General features: G+C 37.1%; 2 protein-coding genes across 2 annotated transcripts in view; both read left to right on the plus strand.

Annotated features, from left to right (window-relative positions):
- The first annotated feature begins 4,752 nt into the window (after positions 1 to 4,752).
- Positions 4,753 to 27,941, plus strand: part of LOC143304623 (uncharacterized) — a 72,830-nt gene continuing 49,641 nt past the window's right edge. Inside the window, exon 1 of the mRNA XM_076627128.1 lies at positions 4,753 to 4,870. The gene's annotated coding sequence lies outside the window, so the exon portion shown is untranslated. The remainder of the gene's footprint in view (positions 4,871 to 27,941) is intronic.
- Positions 10,751 to 16,686, plus strand: LOC143304614 (uncharacterized). Its single transcript, XM_076627124.1, has 2 exons — positions 10,751 to 12,496; positions 16,175 to 16,686. The coding sequence occupies exons 1-2, from the start codon at positions 11,500 to 11,502 to the stop codon at positions 16,192 to 16,194; spliced, it is 1,017 nt and encodes a 338-aa protein (XP_076483239.1). The 5' UTR covers positions 10,751 to 11,499; the 3' UTR covers positions 16,195 to 16,686.

The following is a 27,941-nucleotide window of genomic DNA, read 5'->3' on the forward strand; positions in this document are numbered from 1 at the left end:
GGTCATTATATGAGCACTTGGCTTGCCCAAGCTTTTCGTTAGTAAATTAACATATAGTGAATTCCAATGATTCCTTTTTGGAAAATCTTACGAATATATTGATGGCGGATGTCTATATGTTTCGTGCGACCATGGAATACTGGATTTTGGACTAATTTGGCTGTACTCAGGTTGTCACAATATATTTCGGTTGCTCTTTCTTCAGCCATCATATCAAACTTGCATAGAAATCGTCGCAAGTATACGGCTTCTCTAGTGGCTTCTGTTAGCGCCATGTATTCTGCTTTGGTGCTGGAAATTGCTACACTTTTTTGCTTTCTAGATTCCCATGATATAGCACCATTCGATAGTTTGAATATGAAGCCAGTTCTGGATTTTCTATCATCAACATCACACCCCCCCCCCCCCGCCAGTCGGAGTCGACATATCCTGTTATATCATCACCAATATCCCTGAAACACAGACCAATGTTAGACGTTCCCTTAAGGTAACTGTTTCGACCGTTCGCGGAGAGACGCGATCGCGAGATAGCACGTCAACGAGAGTTGTAAGTTCCCGTTACGATTAAATAATCGACGCCACGAACTGATCGATCCCCTTATTTCGATTATGATAATAAGGGTAGTTCAATGAAATTCCACGGAATTAACACAAATAATGTTTATTTCAACAACTTATTAACTAGAAAGATATAAATGGAACAAAAAAAAATGTAACTGCGTTTGGTTGATAAATAATGCGCGACATATGAGATGTGTTGACGGTTCGACTTCTCGAAAAGTTCTGAACGCCTTTCGATTTTTTTTCGTTTTTTCTGGAAGGCGACCCCCACTACGTTCGGATCACGCCACATTCTTTTACGCGAGGTAAAATAACGGCCACGAGTCGACGTTTCTGGAAGTCGCCCTGCTTAATGAACCATGCGCTTGCCACTACAATGTTTGTTTGCCGGGCAGACGCGACGATCCGTCTGCGACATTATAGTGCTGCGATCGACAGTTAAGAATATGACCTATGGTAAGCCGCATGGCGTAACAGTCACGTCAGCCCCTTTTGGCGAATAACCAATGACTTTCCTTTGGGTTGTTATCAAAACAACTTTGCTTTCAATGGGGTAGTTGCAATTTCCGCATCTTCAAGACCGAATTTCCTCACCATATCTGTAATATATTACTCTTGACATACTTTTATCTCTTTGGTCTCTTTATCTTGATAAAATTGCAGACCCAAACGAAAATTTTATGCAATATTCTTCGAATGTCATACTTTAATGTACTATTGCTTTTAAAAAAGAAATTTTAACTGTATCGTCAGAAAAAATTCACAAAACACGCCTTTTTTTGTACGAATAAACTTTAACCCCCCCCCCCCTCTTAATAATGGATATACAGATTTAGCTTCATATTGGCTTCTTGAAAATCTTGAATGCTGCAAGCGATGCTCTGTTCTTACCGCCGAGTTACTTGACTCGTCTAGGGGACCGTCGCCCTATTATTTAGTGAAGTGAGAGGAGCCGGTTCACTATTGAGCTATGTTGCTGCGGTATAAACGTGAAGATTTCCCCTATAAGTTTAGAGTTTGAGCTTTGTATTGTAGTATTTAGCCGTTTCTCCAAGGACAGTATTAGGGTTGTGGTTCATATTTAGCCATCAAATATATCGCGATGAAATAAGGGAATACAGAGGTTAGGACAATTATCTAGTTATTATTCGATGGAATTTGACTGCAAGTAATTTTTGAATCACTTGTTTCACGAACGAATCGTATTTATTTGTTTCGGTCTTCGTTAATATTCCAAATTCTCTTTTGCTATCGGCATTTTAACACTAATAATAAGCGTTGAGAGCAATCTTGATGTGAACAGGATGATCAAAATTTTTACACCACACGCAACAAGGTTGATTTGTATTATCCTCTGGAATCTGGATTAATACGTTCCTCTGGATCATAATTTATCGTTGAATTTAACGCTGCGGCAGTCTGTTGCAGTTAGAAGCCACATGGCCTAAACGTTGGTAAGTCTTACATTGCATTTTGTTTGTCAAATCTAATTGCTGGTGAAAGGTCGGTGGCAAAATACTGAAAATCAGCCGAAGATCAGAAATTGAATAAAATTTCAGGCTGGCTTTTGACACTAATGTCATCAGGCCCGGTCACATAACTGGTTTTAAAAGTTGAGAAATCAATTAATCGGAGAATATAAGAATTCATCTAAACTTAGATGAACAAAAGAAATAACGATAAATGTACAATTTTAAATTAGATCTTTAAACCAGTCATTTGACTAGCCCTGTAAGGTTAGTGCTTATTAAATAGTTTAGTAGTCGTTGCGCGACATTTTGAATATTCATTCGTATAATAATTAGCGAAATAACTTTCCTTCGTTGATTCCTCCGCCATAATTTATTTTCATTATTTACATCCTTCACTGTACATTTCTTAATTCTCCGTATTCAAGATATTTCTAAGAATAAAAATCATTGGATTGGTCAAAATTTCAGATACTATGTCGTGATAATAAAAATGTTATAGAGAAAATATCAATGGACTTCAAATTTTTAATCGTGAGAAAATTATTCTCTTGCCACATTTTTCGCTTAGGAATAAATAACTTTCCTCTTTTATTATTTTTATATTAGTATTAACAGCGAATACGCACTTAAAAAGCGCTTAACCCTTCTTCTGCGGGTCATTTCCGACCGGTAATTTTAAGTAATTTTTCATTTTCTGCATGCTGTTGTTTCAATCTTGCTTTCTTTAACGAAATTAAGATTATAAAGTAACTAAGGTAATAAGTTAGACAAATGTGTCTGTGATGTTGCCAGTAGGGCTACGAATTATTGTACGATGTTTGTAAATATCGGTGTAGAGAAAGAGTCGTGCTGCGCAATTCGAAAGATTCCTGCTGCGTAATTCGAAAGGAAGTTCTCCGTAGAATAGGAATGTTTTTGTTGATGTATACATTTCTTTGTCTAGTAACGTGTAATCGTTAACTGCTTAGCTGCTTGTGCCACCGGCTCGTGTGTCCCCCCTTCCATCGCCACTTTGGAAGTTGCTATGCGAAACTAAGGTACAAGGAGTCATTTAGTCGTCTCATTTCGTACCGATAACGTGGATAACGTTGCGTCAGGTTTGTAACGTATTAAAACCTATTGGTGGCATCGGTTCTTTATTACTTTCATTAGTGTATTTTTCGCATTATTCATTACTATATTTTCTACCATCGTTTAACTTCGTAACATATGTTCCTTTGATAGAGGTGACGCGCAACTAAACTCAAGTACTTTAAAACAAGATTTCGCATGCGTTTCTGTAGTATTATTTAAGTATATTTAGTTGTGAACTTTCGAATTCTTGCAAATATTTTCAACTGTTTATAACGCGGGATTATAGTGTATTAGTGGAGTGTATATCTCATATTCTAGTAACGAACATTCATAGTATAATTCTTGCAAATGCTTACATTGCATTCATGGTACTCGTAAAAACATTTGTTCGATATCGAGGAATATCTTATAATTTTAAATTAATATTTTTCATACGTAAAAGAAAAGTAGCAGTATTTTCTAAATAAACGTTCGATAGAGAAAAGAAGAAAAACATCGAAACAATATTTCGCTTCTTTTCTACTCCCCATTCCACCCCACCCCACCCATAAACAACTTTATTTTTAGGGAATATTTGTGACCGCGTGCAATGCGGTTTGTAGAGTCAGTGTTTGCTCCGCAAAAGTATTTTTCAATATTTTCAAATCACGGTCGTTTTGATTAAATTCAATTAAATAATCACACGCGAAAGTAGTAAAATTTTATCAAACAATTTTCCACGCGACATTAGAGCTCTTGTTCGCCGGTTATAATTTTTGCGGTCGTGGTAATGTGGTCTTATTTTATATTCTTTTGAACATTCTTTTTCGATACTAGAGTCAGTGCATCAAGAAAACAAAGCCTCTGCAGGAGCTCAAGAATGTAAGTAGTTTTACATATTGTATTTCAATTTGTTCTATTTATTATATTTTTTTTGAAATATTGTTAATTATACAATAAAACGATTGATAATTTAGAAAGCTGTAAATGTCCTTTTTAATTGAAATAAAGTCTTAAAATCTTAACATTAAGGTACAATAAAACTGTCTGATACGTATCAAAAATCAGTGAATGTTTTATTCTCAAACTTTTATATTAGAGTTTCAATTTATATACTTATTAGAGTTTAGTCTTTATTGTTGTTAAATTTCCATGCTTATTATTGTGTATTAACAATATTAATGATATTTTCTGTTTTGTTATAGACATATCACAGCTTGAATTTCTTTGTCTTTTTAGGAATACTCCAACGGTGACTCAAAAGCCAAGAATGTAAGTAACTTCACATATCTTACTTGAATTATGTGTATTCTGTATATTTTGCTTTGAATACTATTGATTAAGAAATACAATTTGATTCAAAATTTCATAGGTTAGGGTTTTCTAAGATTATTCTTCTATTAAAATAAAAAAAGTGTTAAAGTCTTAATACCAAATTATAAAACAAATGACTAATATATTTAAAAAATCGTTAGACTTCTGATTTCTAGATTTTAAACTTTTATATTAGAGTTTAAGTTTTTACATTTATGGATGTTTATTAGAATTTCAATCTTTATTATTACTAATGTTACGAGTGTAATAAATTTCCATTTTTCACAATCTCCAACATTCCAAATAATCAGCGATCACTTATCGTGTTTTGTTTTGTAACAGATTTTTCATAACCTCCATTTCCACCATTGGATTTTCGACAGTTCCTGCCTGATGTTAGTCCTTGAAATGATATTTGCTGAGATAATGCAGTGTCGATGGGAACGTTTTCCGCTTCTCCGCTTCTAATGGTGAGTCGCATGCGTTTTTGTTCCTCCGGTCACTCAATCATGTCGTAGGATGAAAGGTCCGAATCGGCACAGGTGACTGGTTGTATTATGTGGAATTTTTTGCGAGCATAGTGACCGCGGGTATTTTTTACACCCGTGAGTAGTAACATTTTTTTTCATAGCTTTATTTATTAGTTCAGGATAGGTCTTCTTACACATCGCGATTATAATCATTAATTTTTTAATAATTAGTTTAAACATATAAATTTGAGAATATATTCGTGGTACTGACAAATATGTATAATAGTATTCAGTATAAATATTTGCAAAAGGCAAATATCTAGACGAATATACTTGTATGACATAAATACACTTAATCTTAAGCAATGAATTTTAGTATAAATAATAGGTACCGAAGGAAAAATCGGATGCCCTCCGATTTCGTTGGAATGAAAGATGCTATTTTTACTCAATGATAATGACGATACATGCAATAAACGATACATTCATTTTGTGACAATATTAATTGTAATATATCACATTCTTTTGTTTGACTTCAGATACTATAAACGTAAGTAGAATTTAAAATATGAATTAAAATTTATTTCTTTTCCGTACAAGAATCTGTGAAATTTTATGTGCAAGAAGAAACTTCGCGACAGGCAGATTTTTGAAACAAAGCAATAATTTTGAACACTGTTTGTTACGTCGCGTAACACTCTACCTAGCCCAGGCCACACACCGCGGGCAATATGGCAACCAGATGTCTTCGGATACTCGCAGCGTATCCTCCATAGTTTCAAGTACCTTCCATAAATCTCATAGATTTCCTAGAAAAGGTCCTTCAAACGAAACAAACATCTGGTTCCGAGGAATTTCTAGAGACTATTGTCTACCACAGCTGAAAATGGAAAGTTAGTTTTTCTCACGTACGCTGCAACTTTCCTCCCACTAACCACTTTCTCTCGAGGGCGGTTAAGACCCTTCGTTTAACCAATTAACGACGAAGCCTACTCCCTCACTCTCCTAACTAAAATCGTCACGAACAAATCCGATGGTCCCGTGCGCTAGACACACCCATCCTTAGCTTTCCTCCGACACAGCATCGTCTCCCAAGACAGTACTGATTTTACATCCTTCGAACGGTCAACGTCCTTCCACCGGGTATACACACCCGCAGATCAGTCACTCACTCATCTCGTACATACGCATCAGCGTAACTGTCTTCGTTATAAGTTGTTGGAATAAACGGTGAAATATAACTTACTACTGTGTCATATTCATTTAACCACCTCTGTTATCTTAACCGAAACAGGGGAACGACTACTTCGCGGCGTCGATTCACCGAATCGTAGCGAGAATTTACGCCTCTCGCTGACGCGTTTTTCTCGCGACCGCGTCTCTCCGCGAACGGTCGTAACACTGTTTCTGCATTTTTGGAAATGTGCTTTGACGAAGAGATTGCCGAAGATTATTTCTATCTTGGTAATGCATTTAGAGACAATTATTCTATTTCATCGAGTCTTAGTCTTTTTTCAATTAATGTTACTTTTTTGATAATATTAAAATTTCAGTAATTTATTAAATTAATAAAGCAGAGTTATTATAATCCAAAACGAAGTAATAAAATGTAAAATCAAAGGACGTTAGTCCGTTAAATACAAATGAGACAAACTAATCATGCTTTTAGATTAGGATTTTCAGATTTAACAATTGCCGTGCCCATTGTCAGGATGTCATTCACGTGCTCAGGTGTTACTTGAATGGGAAAAAGACATTGGGCACGATGACTATAATTAATGCAAAAATTTCTCAGCTGCTGACCATGTGTTAGGGTATCGTGCACGACGTATTTTCCATATTGTGTATGTGTGTGGTTAGGCTGTGGAATTGCGTCGTTTTTCTCATTCGCTACAACTTAAGATACGAAAAATGTGGAGACGTATCAATACAATCACAATTCGTGGTAATATTAGCTACACGATTAAGCGTAACCACGCTGTGGAGGTGAACCTCTGATCGGTTAGACGCGTTTTCGAGTGACCAACCTGTTTCAGGGAATTTCATTCGAATAATCGACGGTATAGCTGGCACCAATGAAACATGTCATCGTCTCTGGCTTTGTCCGTCGATTTTTTTAATTTCGCGGTCGTGATCGCGAGTAGTTTTCGAAACGAACTTTAATATTGCTCGAGCATGCAAATGCAAACGGACAACGATCGCTATATGATCGTTGTTCATCCATGTGCACTCGGATCAGCTTCCGCGATTTATGTTTTTATTTCACCTTTATACTTTATTTTTTGGTTTGCGATTTTGAAAGTCTCGAGCTTACATGAAACTTCAGCGGGCATTGCGCCCGAAGAAAGAAGAGGTTACGAGCCGAAGAGGACCGGCAAACTGCCATAGAAGAGGGCAAGTACCAATGACTCCCCATCCTCTGGACTATCCAGAGCCCGGGAAGCCATTCTTGTTATTACTTTGTCACTACGCTCGCTTTTAGTATTTGTAGTAGTAGTAGTACTTCTTTTCTTTGGCCGATGTATATAACAGATAGTAAAAGTTAAAAGACAAGTGTTTGTATGTATCGTCGGAGAAAGGGATGAACGTATCGGGTTAAAACAAAAACTAGCCGGACAAGAAGGCGTGGAGACTGTACCGCGGCTTGGTAGATAAGCTAGATTTATGCGACGAATACAGAAGTTCGTAGTCAGATTACGGTCGATCTGTCTGTACTCACGATCGCTTCGTAATCTCCAAGTTCGCATTCGACGAAAACGAACAGCATTGTACTGCCGAAGATTAAAATAGTTTAACTTTCGATTGATTATATTGGTAAAATGCAATTACGTTTCAGAAGTTCCGAGTTGACCTGTACGTTCTATCGTTTCGGTTTTTTAAAAAAAGGGAATTCAATTGTTTCAACTATAATTTATATTACATAGTTAGTATTCGATACAATATTCATCGTTATTAATTGCACGCGTATATACGAACTTTTACGAAATTGTTAAGGTATAGAGAGGATTCGGAAATACAAATAGTTCACTTTATTTCGCACACAACAGCTATACTTATATATTACACTCCGAAGACCTCGATAACCTTCTTGCACGCACGCTTGTTGTCAACCGACTCTTCTAGATTCTTCTAACAGGCTCCAATCGTCTTTTGTCTCAACTGAGACCTGGACGCCCTCTGACGCTTACGCACACATTCACATGTACAGTATAACTGTATCATCTAACTGTAACGATTTGACGATTCCATGAATTTTCATTGTTCGAATCGCTCGATTAATGTGATATTACATCGTTGAATCGCGTCAGCAGTGTTTAAATGTGATTGTTAAATCTGTCAATAAGTTAATTAATTTGGACGATTTAATAATCTATTCTAATAATATTATTTGTAGTAATTAGAGCACGTTACATGTGTAGGATTCTCAGAATTAATTTAACCGGACCGTAACTGATACTGCTTCCTTTTGTATCTGTTACAACAAATCAATCAAATACATAGTAGTTCGTATCGATTAGAGCGCTAGAAATTTCAATCACCGAGTAGTAACGATAAAGACGAACAATGAAATAGCGATATAAATAGAATAAACGACAATAAGAAATACGTGCGATTAAAAGTCATATCTCAATGGTAATTAAAATCGTATGCTGCAACAACGTCATTCTTTTAATCAACCATATCCTTTTCTCAAATTTTTCAACTTTAAAACGAATAGATTAAATTGTGTTCGTAATTCTAATTCTACTTTTACCGCGCAAATTTTGTATTGCATTATACGATGTACTGACCGATCCGAGACGAATGTAAAATATCAAAAAAAAAAAGCGAACGTTATCCATTCAAGTTCTTTAATTAACGTTATAACTATAACTAGATCGTATGCTAATTTATCTTTTATTTACATGGAAACGACAGAAAGCAGTATTCATCCCTGGCGCGAGTCTCCTTCAATTTCCCTTCCTTTGATTATATTTCGCGCGATGCTAAAGAAAGTTCTTTGGTTAATGCTGTCTCAATATTTATATCTGCCGGAAGCTAATTGTTCAAAAGAGATCCTTTTATTTCACGGGCCGGCCGGAGCGTCGCTTCTTCAGCTCCGTGTTTTACCTTCTCTCTTTCCCTTTTCGAATCATAATTCGAGTTTCAAAGGAAAAGCTAAGTAGAATCCGAAACAAAACCACGTGGTCAGCCAGCTGGTAATTATTAACGCGACGGCAAGAAGGTTGCCGCGATTAATAAGGGGAAAGCAAAAATTCCGACGGAAGGAAATAAGAGGGAAGAAGAGAGAGGGATAGCGAAGAGATTGGTTGAATAGCCCGACAACGTGTTTCACCTACATGCACACACCTGCGTTGTAATGTTTTGCAATATGATATTATGCGGCACTCACAATATGACAGGGTATTATCCTCACGCAGCGCGGATTTCCATATTGCGGCTAACGTGGCATTACGCGAAATCAACTGTACAACTACGAGTTTGCCGTTAAACGTCGTTAGCTACCGCGCCGTGAGTCTAAATGCACGTCGTGTCTCAATATCACGAGGACTTTTCTCGATTACCGACCTGTTAATCCACAATCGCCATTTTCTAGCGGAACAACTCGCGCCTAAAATATTTATATCTTACGTTGGATGCTCGACTTCGATTCCACCAGAACTGCCGTTTCATTTTTGCCAAATCGGATAAATAGCAATTACCATTTTCAACGTATAACGTAGAATCGAAGTGTATGGAATAATGAGGGAACATCGTTCGTTTGCTATTACCAATTAAAGTATGAATTTTGAATGAAACGTTCACTGTGAGCTAAGAACTTTCACGTACGAAGAGTAGAAAAACGAAAATCACAAGTCACGTTTCTCGGTTTTTATAGAAAAACAATTTTCAATAACAAAATAGTAGTAGAACAGCTGAAGGTAATTGTAGAAAATATATAGAAAAAAGATAGCAAAATAGTAGCTTTTATACTTAACGATTATTAACTAGTAATCCGTTCGTAACGCGACTTGTTAATTATTATACGTAAATACATACAGCACGCAATCGCACGTATGTATGTTGGTCGAATATACGTTTTCCTTCTAGAAAGTAATAAAATCTTGTTCCAAGCTTTCAAACTTTTTGATACTAAATCCTTACTATATAAATACGCTACACTCGTAATTAGCCTCCGTAAGGAAAGACCTGTTTCAGTTAGTTACCTAAAAAAATATGGAAAATATTTCAGTTTTTAAGCTCGTTATACCGGCTTCCTAATTATACCTATTTTTGTACTGGCTAACTAACGTTCAATTTCCTTTATTATCCTTACACGATAAACACGTACAGAATGTCCTCCTCCTACGTCTCTTTGAATATTTCGCATATAATTAAAAATTACGTGAAAACACACGAAAACGTTATTAAAGTGTACCATTAATGTATAATGTTGCATTTGAACGAAATAAGTTTTACGTCGTTACTTTTATTCCATACAACTATATTTACGATAAAGACTTACAGTCTACGTAAGATCTAAAAAAAATATCCAAAATTTTAAGGTTTAGAGAATGGAACAAATCTCTGCTCACGTACCGTTTCCTTGATTGCGTTCATAAAAGTGTGAATTTGCGTGAACATCCGCATTGCTAAAGATTTGGAATGGTCGATTATAATTTCGACGATAACGTCGATAATAGCCTCAAATATGATTTAGACTAAAATTATATCTGCAAAGAATGGCGAAGAAGAAACGAAGAAAAGCGGATAGGAAATATTATCAGGAAGCATAGGAAGCGATTAGATACATTAAAAGTAGCGTTAAGTAAGACCAATATAAGTATGTCGGAGATGAAATGAAAACCGGAGCCTTCCCTATGCAATTTTGAGGAGGCCTTTTAATGCTTTAGCCCAGATTTTATCATAACTGTAATTAAGTAATTGTCATCTGTAATTGTTTGACATTTGTGAAAAGCGAAAGTGGGTTCGAGGTGACAACTGGTCGCTGAACGTAGCCACGGTCACGGGATAAACGTTTTGCCTGACGAAGGTGTGGATTGGTTGTATTGTTCTCCCTAGAAATCACATAGAATTGTACTTTAGAGATGTCGATATAATGGGACACACGTTGTATGAGGAATCAATCTCCAGACAGATATTGCCTAGCAACAACGATTGGAACCTTCTCGATGTTTCCAGCGAGAATATAACAAACAAATGCAGTCGTATTACGAAAAAGATTTTAATCAGGGAGGGATTCGTGTGATCGCCTTGGAAAGTGATACATCGAGTAATTTTTTCCGAGTGATTCAGCAAACGTATTTTTTTTTGTGTTATAAAAATTGTTTAAAGTTTTCCCGTTGACCGTGGATTCGTTTGAACCCCGGATCATTGTTTATAGCGTAAATTAAATTCAATATTTGTAAATTTATCAATCGTTAATTTTCATTATTCGTTAAAATTAGTAAATCGTAAGATATATTATTCGTTTCTTTTATTGCTCGATAAAACTTATTATTCTTTAATCTAATTAATAATTTAATTTATCATTTGTTAATCAATCATATCATTTACAAAATTCATTATTCATAATATTTGTAAAACCTTGTTTATTCGTGTAAATATATTCTCTGTTTTGTAAAACAATGGCTAATTCAAACGAAGAATCGTTACGCGCCTTAAATCCTAATGTTAACCCGACATCAGAAGTGGGATCAAGCCCAAGTGTCACTTTGGAACAACTCATGAAAATCATGAACCAGATGACTCAGCCTAGGGAGCAAAAGTCGAGTATGGAACCTAAGGATGTAACGTTGTCACGTTTTGATCCTGAAGGCACGGGCGCTGATCCATTCGCGTGGTGCTCATACACAGATGTGATTTTGAAAGACTATCCGATGCAAGATAGTGTGTTACTTTCTGCTTTAAATCGTGCCCTAAAGGGATCTGCTGCACATTGGCTTTCACAAATAGTGCGTGGTGGAAAACTTTCCTGGCCAACGTTTAAGGAACAATTCCTTTCGCGTTTTGGTGGCACAGAGACAGCCGCCACGGCATTAATAAGGATGTCCAGAGAACGACCGACGGAGACCGAAACTCTAGGAGCTTACGGTAGTCGCCTCCGTTCCATGTTGCAGATAAAGATGCAAGATCTAACGATGCCCGAAGTACTCAATGCCTTAACTCTTTATATGCTAAACTTACAAGATCAACGCTTTCATCGATTAACGCTCGCAAATAATATCAAGACGGAGGAACAATTTTATGATGAAATGAGAGCTTATCCTTACAACGATCTGCCGGCAACTTTGTTAGGAAATACATCGGAGGAACCTGAAGTTAAACGACGCAAGTTATCGCATTACCGGGTGAAGTGTCATTATTGTGGTACTCTTGGACACAAAATAACGGAGTGTCGCAAGAGGATGCGTAGTGAACAGCGGAAGGATACAAAGGATACACAACACCAGGAAAGAAACCGTCCAGCTTCATCGTCCAAGGTGGTTTGCTTCAAGTGTCGTGCGGAGGGTCATATCGCACCTGATTGTCCACAACTGCAGAACAGAAAATCCGGCTTCAAGAATGAACGTCGAGTCGACTCCTGTGTGGTAGAGCCTCCAGCTGGTAAATTAAGTCATCTGGGTGAGTCGTACCCATTTTATTTCGATTCCGGAGCCGAATGCTCATTAATCAAAGAATCCGTAGCTTCGAAATTTTCTGGCAAACGAACGACTGATGTAGTAATAATGCGAGGCATAGGGAATACTTGTGTTAACTGTACATCTCAGATTTTATCCACTGTATGTATTAACGGTTTTACATTGGAGATAACTTTTCATGCCCTTTCTGATAATTACTTAAAATACGATATCATGATTGGTCGTGAAATTTTGAGCCAAGGTTTTGACGTGAATGTTACACGAAACAGTGTCGATATTTGTAAGACAAAAATAGTTAACGCTTGTAGCAGAGTCGCGGAAGATGTGATCAACATTAATGAGGTCGACACTGATGTAGTTGGTAACGATAAAGATCGATTGATTTCTGTTCTCGAGAAATACAAAGAGTCATTTATTACGGGTTTTCCGCGGAATCATGTAAATACGGGTCAATTAGAAATTCGTTTAATTGATCCCAACGTTACCGTGCAACGAAGTCCTTATAGACTCAGTGAGGAGGAGCGGGGAATAGTTCGAGAGAGGATAGGTGAACTGATCCGAGCAAAAATCATAAGACCGAGTAATTCACCATTCGCAAGCCCTTTATTACTTGTTAAAAAAAAGAACGGTTCAGATAGATTATGTGTAGATTACCGAGCATTAAATAAAAACACCGTCGCGGATCGGTACCCTCTTCCTCTCATAGCTGACCAGATCGCGAGACTGAGAGGGGCGAAATACTTTATAAGCCTGGATATGGCCAGCGGGTTTCATCAAATTCCTATTCACCCGAATTCGACTGAATATACCGCGTTCGTTACTCCTGATGGTCAATATGAATACATGACGATGCCGTTTGGATTGAAGAATGCACCGTCTGTTTTTCAGAGGGCCATTTTCAATGGCTTAGGTGATCTTGCTTATTCATATGTTGTCGTTTATTTGGATGATGTTTTAATTATTGCCGATACGATAGATCAGGCGTTAGAAAGATTAAACACCGTCCTAGATACCCTCGTAAACGCCGGATTCTCTTTCAACTTTTCTAAATGTTCTTTCTTGAAGACGTCAGTACTTTATCTGGGTTATGTGATTCATAACGGAGAAGTCCGACCAAACCCAGGTAAAGTACAAGCCTTGAGCTCTTTGCCCGCACCAACGACTGTTACACAGCTCCGGCAATTCATTGGTTTAGCTTCTTACTTTCGAAAATTTGTTCCTAAATTCTCACAGGTAATGAAATCTTTGTATGCTCTCACTTCCGGTAGCAAGAACATAAATTGGACGGATAAACATGAAAAAATTAGGCAAAAAGTAATTTCTATTCTGACCAATGAGCCGGTGCTAATGATTTTTGACCCCAAATATCCAATAGAACTACATACGGATGCTAGTTCCGAAGGATTTGGTGCTATCTTAATGCATAGGGTCGAAGGTAAAAATAGAGTAGTTGAGTATTATAACAAGCGGACTAGCCCTGGGGAATCTAGATATCATTCTTATGAGTTAGAAACGCTGGCAGTGGTAAACGCCATCAAGCATTTTCGTCACTATCTGCACGGTCGGGAATTTCTTGTTGTCACTGATTGTAATTCTCTGAAGGCATCCAGTGACAAGTACATTTAAATGACAGGGTTTACCGATGGTGGGCTTACCTGCAGACTTTTACCTTTGACATTATGTATCGGGAAGGCAAACGAATGGCTCATGTAGATTTCTTTTCGAGAAATCCCGTAGATCTGGATCACCGTACGATCAACAAAATTGTAGAGAAAGAAATCAATCTATCTGAAATCTCCGATGATTGGTTGTTAGCAGAACAACGTCGCGACCCACAAATCTCTGAGATCGTCCGTAAGTTGCAAAATGAAGAGCTCGCGGAAGATATTGCGAATACGTATGAATTACGGTCTGGTACACTCCATCGGAAAATACAGAGAAAAGGTAGAACTCTTTGCTTGCCCATTGTCCCAAGGGGTTTCAGGTGGTCCGTCATTAATCATGTGCATCAGTCCATTATGCACTTAGGTTGGGATAAAACGCTTGAGAAACTATACGAGTATTACTGGTTTGAAGGAATGGCGAAATATGTTCGCAAATTCGTTGAGAACTGTCATGCTTGTCGAGTTTCGAAGGCTAGTTCAGGTAAAGTACAAGCTGAACTACATCCCATACCTAAGACCAGCATACCCTGGCATACGGTACTCATGGATATAACGGGTAAATTAAGTGGTAAGAGTGACTCGAAAGAGTATATCATTGTTTTAGTTGATGCTTTCACGAAATTTGTATACCTGTATCATACTCGTAAATTAGATTCCTTTAATACCATTATAGCACTTAAGTCCGCTATATTTTTATTCGGCAATCCCTGCCGGGTAATAGCAGACCAAGGAAGGTGTTTTACGGGTAAAGATTTCCAAAATTTCTGCCAGAATAGACATATTAGACTTCACTTAATAGCAACTGGTGCGAGTAGGGCCAATGGACAGGTAGAGCGTGTTATGAGTACGCTGAAAAATATGTTAACGACGGTGGAAACGACCGGGCGATCTTGGCAAGACGCGATTGGGGAGATACAACTGGCCTTGAATTGCACTACCAATCGTGTAACCAAATCAAGTCCTCTGGAATTATTAATTGGGAAGGTAGCTAGGCCCTACGGTTTATTGTTGCCTGATAATATTGAGGAAAAGGAAGTAGACATCTTCAATGTAAGGCAACAAGCGATACGGAACATAGAGACTTGCGCCAGTTATGATAAAGACAGGTTTGACAAAACGAAAGCGAAGATAGTTAGGTTTAATCTCGGTGACTTTGTGTTACGTAAGAACGAGGAGAGAAACCAAACAAAGCTAGATCCGAAATTCAAGGGTCCATTCGTGATAACGGAAGTTTTAGAGGGGGGTAGATATATTTTAAAAACTCTAGATGGCAAACGGTCATATAAGGATAGACACGACAAGTTGAGGAAGAGGCCAGATGGTTGTATTCCTGCTGAGTTGGATGTCTGCGGTGATGACAGCGACGGTGATAATAACGATGCGAGCACATTGATCTTTGGGAATCATTAACGCCGCATTGTGGTCATAGTAATATACCCAGTGTAGTGTATGCGCCTTTTTATAATACTCCCAGTGTAGTGTATGCGCCTTTTATAATTCTCCCAGTGTAGTGTGTGCGCCTTTTATAATTCTCTCAGTGTAGTGTATGCGCCTTTTATAATACTCCCAGTGTAGTGCTTGTATTTTTATAATATCCTCACTGGTGCCCTGCGCTTTCTATAATATTCTCACTGGTGCCCTGCGCTTATTATAATATCCTCACTGGTGCCCTGTGCTTTCTATAATATCCTCACTGGTGTCTTGTGCTTTTTGTTATGCATCCAACGTGGTTATGCGATTCAACAAACTGAGATCTTTGTGTGGAGTCGAAAATGATCTGTCGTGTCATTGCGGTCTGACTGGTGATTTACGGAGTGCAACTGGCACTTTGAATACAAACTATAACACTAGTTTGAGTTCTTTTTCATTTCCTTGCTTGTCAAATTTTTGAACAGAGCTTTGTTGCTGAATTGGACCCTTGACTTATTTGGAACATCTAATCGAATGGTAAATAATATCAGTTACACCGAGTCTAATGTTAAAACTCTGTATTTTAGCTGCACACGAGGACGTGTGATAGTCAGTATGGCCGTGTCGGAGATGAAATGAAAACCGGAGCCTTCCCTATGCAATTTTGAGGAGGCCTTTTAATGCTTTAGCCCAGATCTTATCATAACTGTAATTAAGCAATTGTCATCTGTAATTGTTTGACATTTGTGAAAAGCGAAAGTGGGTTCGAGGTGACAACTGGTCGCTGAACGTAGCCACGGTCACGGGATAAACGTTTTGCCTGACGAAGGTGTGGATCGGTTGTATTGTTCTCCCTAGAAATCACATAGAATTGTACTTTAGAAATGTCGATATAATGGGACACACGTTGTATGAGGAATCAATCTCCAGACAGAAACTGCCTAGCAACGGCGTTTGGATCTTTCTCGATGTTTCCAAGGAGTATATAACAAACTTCTGACAGATATTGCCTAGCAACAACGATTGGAACCTTCTCGATGTTTCCAGCGAGAATATAACAAACAAAATGCAGTCGGATTACGAAAAAGATTTTATGCAGAGAGGCATTCGTGTGATCGCCTTGGGAAGTGATACATCGAGTAATTTTTTTTCCGAGTGATTGAGCAAACGTATTTTTTTGTGTTATAAAATTGTTTAAAGTTTTCCCGTTGACCGTGGATTCGTTTGAACCCCGGATCATTGTTTATAGCGTAAATTAAATTCAATATTTGTAAATTTATCAATCGTTAATTTTCATTATTCGTTAAATTAGTAAATCGTAAGATATATTATTCGTTTCTTTTATTGTTCGATAAAACTTATTATTCTTTAATCTAATTAATAATTTAATTTATCATTTGTTAATCAATCATATCATTTATAAAAATTCGTTATTCATAATATTTGTAAAACCTTGTTTATTCGTGTAAATATATTCTCTGTTTTGTAAAACAATGGCTAATTCAAACGAAGAATCGTTACGCGCCTTAAATCCTAATGTTAACCCGACAAGTATAAATGCAGAATGTTGGTACACGTTATCGTGCACATAAAACCGTATACCTTATATCGAAACTCGGAAGTATAGTGGCTTTTAAAACGGATGCCCACACCCCGCGTAAAACTTCTGTTTGAATGATAGGTGGGAGTGTCCGGAAGTCAGTGGCATAGCGCGAGCTAGCCAACGTGAATTACGAATTCCTTTGTTCGTCCTTTGAAAAAAGTCTGCCCTTGTCGGCATCAAAAGAGCATTAAAACGTAGGAATAAAAAGTCTCTCTATCGACTGATATACTTTATAAGGATCTGGCTATTCTCAAGTGTGACACGGTATTACCGCAAGCGCATGCTCGTACTTTACGAAAATCATTTTCGTAAATATCGAGGTTCTCACGCAGTTCTAATAGCTCGATTTTTATTTTACTTTTTGATTTTATTTGCTTACTCGTGGATAACAAAACGTATTTAACAAAAGCAACAACGTTGCTTTATTTACAACGATTCCACAAAATTTCTAACAATCCTGATATGTCAAAGTTTTCTCAGTTCTTCGAGTTCTTCGAGTTGAGAGCTCTAATGTCCTACATATGTAGTTCGCGAAAGTCTTGAGTTTTAGAAATCCATGAAATTGTTAATTATAAAATCCGTGATTCCTGTGCCATTCTTAAAAAGTCCAAATAACTCTATTCTATAATATAAATATAATAATAGTAAAAATTGATAGTACAGCATGGTAATAGCTAAACTAAAAATTTATGCTTTATAACATTTTAACACTGAATAGTGCTTTAATTCCATTAACAGACTTAACAGCAGAATTTAATCAATAGTATGATCAGGTGATATTTCATCTTTTCACGCGAGCACGTAATTCCACTGTTCTAACATAAAAATAACGAACGCTATTCGTTCGAATATCAATTTCAATGTCCCCTACTATTAACGACAGGGTACTCGTTGCTTAATTAACGACCTTAACCAACTACATTTCGATTTTATTAGCCTCGATCGAGCAACGAGCAAAAGGCAAGAGCGACCGCCGCCAGTTTCATCCCTTTTCCGTTCTTTAATCAGAATCTTCATCTATGAAATTGAAGCTTGCAGCAGCATATCGAATTAAAGTGGAAGCATGTATCGGTGAATAAATAGCCGACCGTTCGAATCGTTCGTACGTCTCTTCGCATGCATTCACGTTCGTTTTAGTTACGGTTTGTAAAAATTTTGAAGCGCCACGCCGGATCATTAATTTTTGTTAACACCGCTTCGCGAATATCGCGACAAAAGACGGAAAGAGAAAAGCGTGGTTAACGGAGATATGCACGGGGCCGATGCGTTCTCAGGACCGTATCGCGTCTCTCTGTCTGACACGAGCCACGTAATGTTTCCTGGCGGGACCGATCCGCTTCGATCGATCCATACTTGAGAGACAAAGAAGAAAATAAAACATTGAATTTTTCACGCGGACAGGAAATTGCGAGTGCTTTTTAAACATCCCTGTTTTTTAAGCGCAACTTTCCGTAATAAATCTGTTGTTAGTATGATATCGACAAATGCAACAGGGTTGCGTGTTATTACGCAAAACGGTATGAAAAATGCAACGACAAGGGTAATCGTTTCTTAGTAGCAAAGTATCGGATTGTCCGGAAAGGTTAGAAGTTTTGATATATTTTTATATTTTTGTTCATCTTCGCGCGGTAAAGAGTGACATGTTTTTGTAACTAATTCGATTTTATCATGAAATCTCGTAAATGATCGATAAAGAGTCGTTTCGTATCTACGTTAGTGTAATGCGAAGGAACACCGTCGTATAGAAATTTGCAAATATAACTACGCGTTAAACGATTATCCTTAGGTGTTACATCTGTAATTAAATCCTTTGAGAAGGATCTTGGTTTCCAGATTAATCTTCAGATGACTAGGATAACAGTCTGCCTGTTGCAATAGTTAACAACGAAATTACTTGGAATATCTGTATTTAGTATAATTATGTTCGTATAATTAATCGATCGTGCCACGTCTATTACACGCTTTTCTTATTAGTACGCAGATTCTGCAAGCGATGAATTTTTATAAACAATGTTTTGTTTATTTATTGTATTGGATTAAAATCCTTGTTAACGATTTTCCAATTGATACATCAAACGACGAATAGGACATTGTAAAGGGTTTGTAGTAACGTACTATGTAATCGAAAGTAGAACGTACGTTAAGAGAATATTGCTATCAGTAGCGAATTTTATCGTTGAACGAATTAAATAATCGAACGACTAATTTCTTTTAATCCGAAAGGTTCGACTTTTACTTCAAGTACAAATAAAAATATTTCATTATCTTTTCTATGTTTATACCACTTCTCAAATGTTACAGATTTTTCCACTTGTTCTTGCCATCGAATAATACGTTATATAAGTTTTAGACACTCGGTTGACATTTTCAATTTCGATGATCGATACAACTAATACATTTTACACGGTACAATGTATGTGAGTAGATATCTGAGATTCCAAATGATCGTATTTATCTTTTACGATTATTCCACGATACAAAATTATCTATTTCGCTATTCGTTTACTTATTTGCACAGTCCTTCGCGAGTAATAACTAGTGATTATTATTTATGTAGTATCGTGGACGAAAGGCCTAAGAAATATCAGGCGAACTATGAACAATGTCGCGAGAGCCGAGGCGCCGTTGGGCCCATCGGTCTTTTCAAGTGCATAGTTTCGTGGAAAAGACCTACGTGACCCTGGCTACGAGCGTCTGCAGAACACGTGTGCGGTGGGCCTAGGAAAAAGGCAATAGGATGCGACAACGGCCAGAGTGTGAGTCGAGGAGCAGAGTGCGAGTCGAGAAGCCGAGTGCGAGTTGAGCGGAGACAGAGTTTGCGAGTGGCGTTGCCGAGAGAGTATGGATTGCGCTGTTTTCTGTACGTTTGGTATGAATAGTTCAAGTTAATCAACAATCGTCTTTTTCTGTCTGATTAACATCTCTATTGTCCACTCTTTGTAAACATATTACATCACGATATTACATTTATTTTTAATTGAATGTTTAAGGCGAGTTCGAACAATTTCGCTGTTTTCGTCGAATTATTTATGTCTACTCGTATAAGGTTGCGCATAATACATACCGTGCGGCATGAAAGTTATAAAATTTCAACCTCTTAAAGGGGAACGAGTACATAAATTTGCAGTTCGCAAGAAAGTTGTAGATCGAGGCAGCGTAAAGGATGTTCTAACGCCATAAAAAACATTTCCTTGCGTTTTTCTGCGTTGGTGGTAATGATATCATTAGTAACTATGATAGCACAGTATAATTGGTAACACGATACCTTAGTGCTGCGTGAAACTTTGAGACACTTTGTATAAAATATAGACGAAGGCTAGTAATTATTTTCTAGCGCTAATGCTCCTTACGAACTTAACTTCCTTTTTCCTCTGTAACCAGTCTTGTTACTTTGTTTCTCAAATTAATAAACCATAATTGCATAGTAGCGAACCTCTGGAAACTCAACAACCATCAACTATTCCATTGTTTGTCATATGTAGGCAATTTGCGAAAAAACAAGGCATGCAAGTTACGATATAAGTGCCGTATACAACGCCATATAATTAATTCGATATAAAAATCTGAAACTTTCGCAAATTTTATTTTATTTGGAATTTTATATGTTATTATAAGGCACGTATGACGCGAATGAAATAATACATAGACGATAAAAGCGGCGATGAAAAGCATCGAATTTGTGATATACGTCGGCAGAGTCCTGCCGTACGATCGAATTAATATTGTTAATGGAAAGTTTCGAAATCGCAAGTTACAAGTCACTAATATCGATATGACAAATATCCTGCATAACGCGTTCACAAGTTTAATAACGAAATAAATGAAATTTCATAAGTAAATTTTACAAATTATAAATTATTTGATTGTCTCGTTTGATGAAAAATTACGAAATTACGAACAAGAAGTCTATAATCTACGACATGTGACTTGTCGATTTATTAATATTATTCGTAGGTAAATTACCGTGTAAGAAGACCGAGGCCCGGTTGAATTTTACCAAAGTATACACATCACGAGACAAAACGAACGACTAGTAGCAAAATTTGTTGTAATATGTCCAAATGGTCCATTAAAAGATTGGCTATAGTATATCGTAATTGAAGTACACGTGGCTTAGCTTTGTTCGTTAAAACGTCGCGTCGATTTTAAATATCACTGCTTGAATCAAGTCGGCGGAAGTATTTACGCTGATTCGAAAGAACATTATTTAACTTACAATTTAAAAATCAACGATTTCGAGAAGCTGAAGAATGTTTTTGATAACAAGATCGTTCCTCAAGGTTTACCTAGGCAATAATCTACGCTACGTAATAGTCAATTCGATTGATTCAATAAGAAAACTCATAAAATCTAGTTACAATATAAAAAATTTATGATCGATATTGGCAATATTATCCGTAACACGTTAACGCAAGAGTAAAAATAAGATGTAAAAGATGTTCGTATCGCGTACGATTACGCTCGATGATATGCTAAACAAGTATAAAGCTTGCAAGCCCATCATCGTTTATCCAATTTAATTGAGTCGTGAACGACAAGAAGGATTATTGAAGGATAATGATAGATTTTTTCGAAGCAAGCAGCCGCAATTGGGTTATCTGTATAGGAGTATTTACTGACCCCGGTCTGTTGCGCCACTCCATCACTTAGGGCAGGGCGTTTTTTCCATGAAGTTCCCTTGGGCTTCCGAGGTTATGTCCCAGCGAAAAAGGAAATTTTGTGCGAGCTGCGTTTCAAATGTGTCCTAAATCTTTCGGATATCTACTCGAATAGAGCCAATCGATCTTTCCATTTGGAAAAGGGAACGATGAAAGAGAAACCAAGTATCAATTTAACCATCTTCTTGATTTTTTCATTTCACGTCGTTGCGATTTTTAATATTTTGCAATTTCTTTTGCATCATCTTCTCTACGATCTTCTGTTTGTAGGATTTTTCAAATTTAAGTAGTACCGTTCGTCGTTATTTGGAGAAACGGTTATTAAGAAATTTAATGAAAACGAATTTGACGAAGGGATGGTTTTACTATCGTATATTATAGCGTCGTTCATATCGAATCGTAATTGTAAGTATCTACTTAGTTCTCATCGTTAGTAAAGGATTTTATATATTATTTTTACTGGGTTTTTCTTCTTCAAAGAATTCTGTTTCGTATTCGCTACGTTGGCCATCTTTTTCGCAATAATCTCGATGCTCTCTGATTAAAAAAAAGAAAAATATATATCGTTTGAAATATATAATCTATTCTTTATTCTATAAAATATCCAGGCTATCAACGTATCTTCTATGCTGACAGTAGACGTACTTTCGTTCGGGAAGTGGCGTCTTTCCCAATCGATTATACAAGCGTACAAATGTAACACGCATATTATCTAGAAACTAGACCGGGTATTTCAGTCGAAATCTCGTCAAATATCTCTAGAATAGCTCCATAGAATAAAGTCACTTTATAAAGCGAATTTAGCGAATTTTTCCTTCGTTGCATTTTAGACGTGTATTTAGGTAACGTGTATCTGGAAATCATCATTATCCGCATTCAAATCAATTTTTAAATAATGCATATTTTATTAAATACTTTGTTACAATACACATTGCAGAATTCCAATTACTTCTCCAATTATATCTTTAATATGGGAATACTACCGTAATCCCTCTATCTTTCCTACAGTTACATCGATCAATGCTCATTCTGTAACTTCGCGTTACATAATAATAATAATAATAATAATAACAATAATAATAATAATAATAATAATAATAATGGTTCTAATTGTGCCGCTTTAAATGTTGATTTCGCAAAATACGTTACGCGATATACACGATACGTTGTACACGATACAAGCGAAATCAAAGAGTGGAACCATTAGTAATGCCACAGTTACTATTATTCGCAGTTAATTAAAGATTACACGCATGCTGTGCGATCGAACAAGCAGAAATATTCCACGGTTTTCTGAAACAATTATTTCAATGCCCGAAGTAAATAAATCGCCAAACTGAGTAGAAAGGATATAATATATTCATTTTCGATTTACTATTTCATGAATGGAAAATATCATTTGAAAATAAGAAACAAAAGCTGTTCGCTATCATTCGAATTACATTTTTCGATATTCTGTTTTGCGCCGTGGCAGTTTTCGTCGGTGTCTAAACAATGTCCAGTCCGTGACGCTTTATATGCTTACATCCGCACGCCGATGTTTGACAATAGGCTCGATGATCGAGTGAAAATTTAACAATTTGCGCCTGAAAGCTCGATCGAATTCACCGTCACGCCTCTCTGCGCTTGATACCGTATTTAAGAACAATGCCAGATAGACGATATCGGGCACAATATGAAATCGAAGAGTGGAATTAGTAGCGATATTGTCAACGATAAAGGTTAATTAACCTTTGATTCTGGGAAAGAAGGGAATACGACTCGTACGAATCGTCGAAACAGAATCAATCGTGCCAGTGTATGGATAATAGATAACTAATTAATTGGCAATTAGCGATTTATCGAACGCTGAATATTTCTCCATAGATTCTCACGTAGAACTGTTCTTATCTTCTTTTCGTACAGGCATACGGGAAATAAGTTTTGTTATATTTAATTAATAATAATTTATACAGTAAATACACGCGGAGAAATATGGTATTAATAAAGTGATCCGAGAATTAAACGTAGGAATTTAATCGAGTTGATAAATTGAATCGAAAATAGATTTCAGTCTGAATTAATCCATCGATGTACATTTTTTACTTTTATTTCATAATTTATGCGGATCCCATTTTTCCTCTGGAAAAGATCTACTTATGGAAATTGGATAGATAAAGTATCGAATAAGGACAAGATAAGAGAAGAATCAAGCAATGATTGTAAAAGAGCGATAAAAATGATTAATTAACCTTCTCCGTTTTCTTCCCTTTATGATATTCATTTACGTTTTTTAAATTGTCTTTGAAAGGATTATTTCCCAGTTATTAGTAAGAAATTACTCACAAACCATTACGCCGGAATTAATATAAAATTTCCGTTATTTTACCTCCATTTATAAATTATCAAATTTATTTAAAAGGCAAAAGGTATAAAAAGAAGCGACTGATTTTAATTACGCAATTAAATCTATCAAAAAATAGATGTAGATATAAATGAGTTTCATTTTCGAAATTATTGATTTCATCCATTATTATATTATATAATCTTCCTTTATTTATACTTTGCCATTACGATCAAGAAGAAAATGAATAGAATAAAAATATCCGATAAGATCGAAAGGATATTCTTTCTGAATTTTTAACACTGCGAGATTCGCTGCGAAAAATTATATCGATATAGATTCTCGTTAGATTTTTCTTTGATACCGAGCGCAGGCTACCTGGTCAGTAACCACCAATCGATCCTAAGGTGTTTCCGAACCATTAATTGATATCGCTTCGTCGTCCACTTACATCTTATCGCAACAACAGGTCTTCTCGTATTCTTATAAGCCAACGATGCTCTCGACTTAATCGGTATGTATCAGATTTTCTATTTTTATCCTTATTTTTGTAACTTCTTGCGTCTATTATTTATAAAATCTTGTATATCTTTGAAAAAAGTTAATATCTTTTACTCAAATCGAAACGAATCGAATTATTAATATAAAAATAATACGTGTGTCGATTGTGCAGTTAGGCGATGTAATTGCGATTACACGGATTAAAACAATTTTTATGCTGCGACGAGAATTAACGAAAATTGGTAAGAATAGAATACTCCAATTGAAAAACGAATTGATCATTAGATGAAAGAAAATCTAAATCAAGGTCGATGAATAGATAATAAATCTGCGGTATTCATAAAACTGAGTAACTAACTAGGATAAAGGTGGTCAGCTGTGTACACAAAGCGGATTAGCTTTATTATTAAGTAGTCAGCAACGAAACTTTATTACCAGCAATATTGGTTTTCATTGTTCGTATCATGGTACATAAACTATATTTATATTGTTGCGTGCCCGTGGCATAACTTGCTTTATTTGCATCTTTATACAATGGATTAACGTTCATGCAGTTTTCTGATTAAGACGAGATCGAAACACGTGCGCGCAATTCGAACTTTCGAACGCGGTTCGCGTTGGCAATGGCATTCCACACAGCGACTGTCAAATACTCGTGTTCCACACTGTGGCTGTCACATGCTTGCGTCATTGCCCCCTCTCGTGAAAAGGCGGGCGAGTCGATCGCGGCAACTTTATTCTGTTTATCGGCAACTTTGCATCTCAGCGGCCAGATGCAACGAATATTCTTTGTACCTCGAACAGGTACTTTACTATTTACCTGCGTCGCTTTTTACAGACAACCAACGCCTCGAAATTCGTCCAAAGTCCCAGGGCGAAACCGCGGAAAAGTCCCCCGCGAGACATCGGTATCCGTATCCGAAATTTCTCTATCCTCCGAATGACTAATTTGCATTCTCGCCTTCACTTTGCTTTTTCAATTTTGAACTTTTTGTTTCGTGAAACCTTCTTTCCCTCGCAAACCGCCACCAGAATCCCATCGGCGGTGCAATTATGGAACACCGGCTGATCGGCCACCCTCTGCTTAGTCTCTAGCCTTTTCCAACGAGACGCCCTCTTCTTGGCCCAGACTGCGGAGTCCTGTCTTCCCCTCTGTGCAACAGTCGGTCTAAGAATGTGTATTTCCCCCACAAGCACTCTTACACTCTGCTCGCGTCTTGCTCAGAGCAACGTTCTACAGGCGCGTTCTTCGTGATCGCGCTGACCCGGAAGGAGATTCGCTTCTGTATTATTCAGGCTTCTTCATAGGACCGCCACAATCAGAGCTCGTTCGTACTCGCGAGTGGCCGCCCCGGAGCTCCGAAGCGAATCCACGTTCCAGCGGCCCCGACATTCACCGATTTCAGAGTCCCAACTTTCTCCTCCCGAGGTTCGCCGACACCACTCTTCGGATGACACGATTCTCCCATTCTTCGCCAGCGTTCGTCGCATCAACATCTTTCAACCGACCTTCGCTCTCGTGGATTAAAACGAGTTCTTCTTTCGAAGGATTCGCGACGAGCGTCCCGCAGTTCAGAACGAATTTGACAAGTGAGGAAGCAGTTGACGAAATTGCACGTGTACCCGCTACGTCGTCCTTTTCCCGTATCCCTGAACCTTTTCCCTTTTCCAGCAATCCTTCTGCAGCTGTCTTGACTTCCAACAGGCGTCCAACAGGTTTCAATCTCGTGATTCCTGTCCTCGATCTTTCTTCCATCCATCGACGTTCGTGCCTCCGAACGGGCAACGTCCACGGCCACCTACCACTCTTATTGCAACCGACGCTGTTCTTCCCAGCGGGTCCAAACTGCTTCTCTATCGGGTTCTAGAGTTTCTTCGCTGATTTCTAGAGTACCGGATCTGCAACCAAAGATCGAATTGGTATCCCACTCCTGACACCTTTATACGATACAGTTTTCTGATTATGCAAGATATCGATATCGTCGAGGGTCGACTTTCTAACGATATTATAACATAAAACAGGGAGAGAGAGAGAGAGAGAGAGAGAGAGACTTCTCTATAACAACACAGATAAATGAAATATCGTAATCTTACGATATCGACGATTATCTATTAAATGTGGCTTCGTGGGTATAATAAATTTTTATTATTAATTTAATGAGATATACAAAAATTCGGACCTTTCACTTTTTACAGTGAAATCGTTTAAAAAATCAAATACGATGTCAATTAATCTCATGTGACCAAAATTATTTTCTTATGTGATTTTGAGATTAAAGAATTATCTGTTTTTTCTACACCCTTCGCATAGCATGGAAAGTATGTCTTTTAACAGAAAGTATGTATCTTTGGCTCCTATAAAACTTCGTTAATTATATCTTTATGCCTAACAGGTTCTTTCATCTTTTAACTATTTTATATTAAAATATTTCTTTTTAGTCATAAGATGAAACAAAATTAGAGTGGAAGAGTCAGATAGTGAAATATTAAAGGAACGTCTGAAAGAGATAGAAAGAGAGAGTAGCACGATGACGAAGTGACAAGAAGAAAGGAGAGAATTTTACCAAAGAAATGACCTATCAACAACAGAAGTAGAAAGAAGAAGGGATGCTTTAGAGAGTAAAATAGGCGGGAAGAGAGAAATAAAACTACAAAGGCAATGGCTGTGCAGTAAGAGAGAAAAATCAAAATATAATCGAAGATAGAAAGAAATCGAGAGAAATTGACAAAAACGTCAAAATACCTAACAAGAGAAAGAAGGAATATACTACTACCATCGTTCTATACGTTTTTGCATCTTGAAATTTTCCAGTTTAGACATTAATATTCTACCGAGCACTGTTGCTCCTTTAAATTGACGTATCTAAAATTTTCAACTAATTTCGGTTAAATGTATAATAGTAGGGTTAATAGTAGGGTTTCCCTCCTTTTTACGGTTAGTTAACTTCTGGAAATTTGAGCATTCGATCTGATCGTTAACGGTTGATCGGTCGATGAATACTGCCTCGGTCCTTTCTGTTTCGATCAGAGCTGAACCACGTGTCTAGGGAATTAGTGCATCATTGAGGATGATACAAACCGATTGGTTTACGTACTAAAATTGTTCGCTATCGATTCACGGCCGAATACGTGATCGTCGAAAAGGATGCTTTTATCAAAGGGACATCGTAATCCGGAATGCAAAGTAAAATTTTTTGATATACACTTTTTACACCACACATTTATTTACGTTTCAATTTGGAATAGTCTTTTAAAAAGAGAGTTCTCCG

This window comes from Bombus vancouverensis, unplaced genomic scaffold (genome assembly GCF_051014615.1).
Source record: "Bombus vancouverensis nearcticus unplaced genomic scaffold, iyBomVanc1_principal scaffold0043, whole genome shotgun sequence".
In the NCBI taxonomy this organism is placed as follows: Eukaryota; Metazoa; Arthropoda; class Insecta; order Hymenoptera; family Apidae; genus Bombus; species Bombus vancouverensis.

What these genes read in the sequence shown, in the direction of transcription:
- LOC143304614 (XM_076627124.1), top strand. Translation starts at nt 11,500, where the DNA reads ATGGCTAATTCAAACGAAGAATCGTTACGCGCCTTAAATCCTAATGTT. An exon ending in TGGTAAATTAAGTCATCTGG is followed by an intron (nt 12,497 to 16,174) that starts GTGAGTCGTACC and finishes TCTGTATTTTAG; the next exon opens with CTGCACACGAGGACGTGTGA.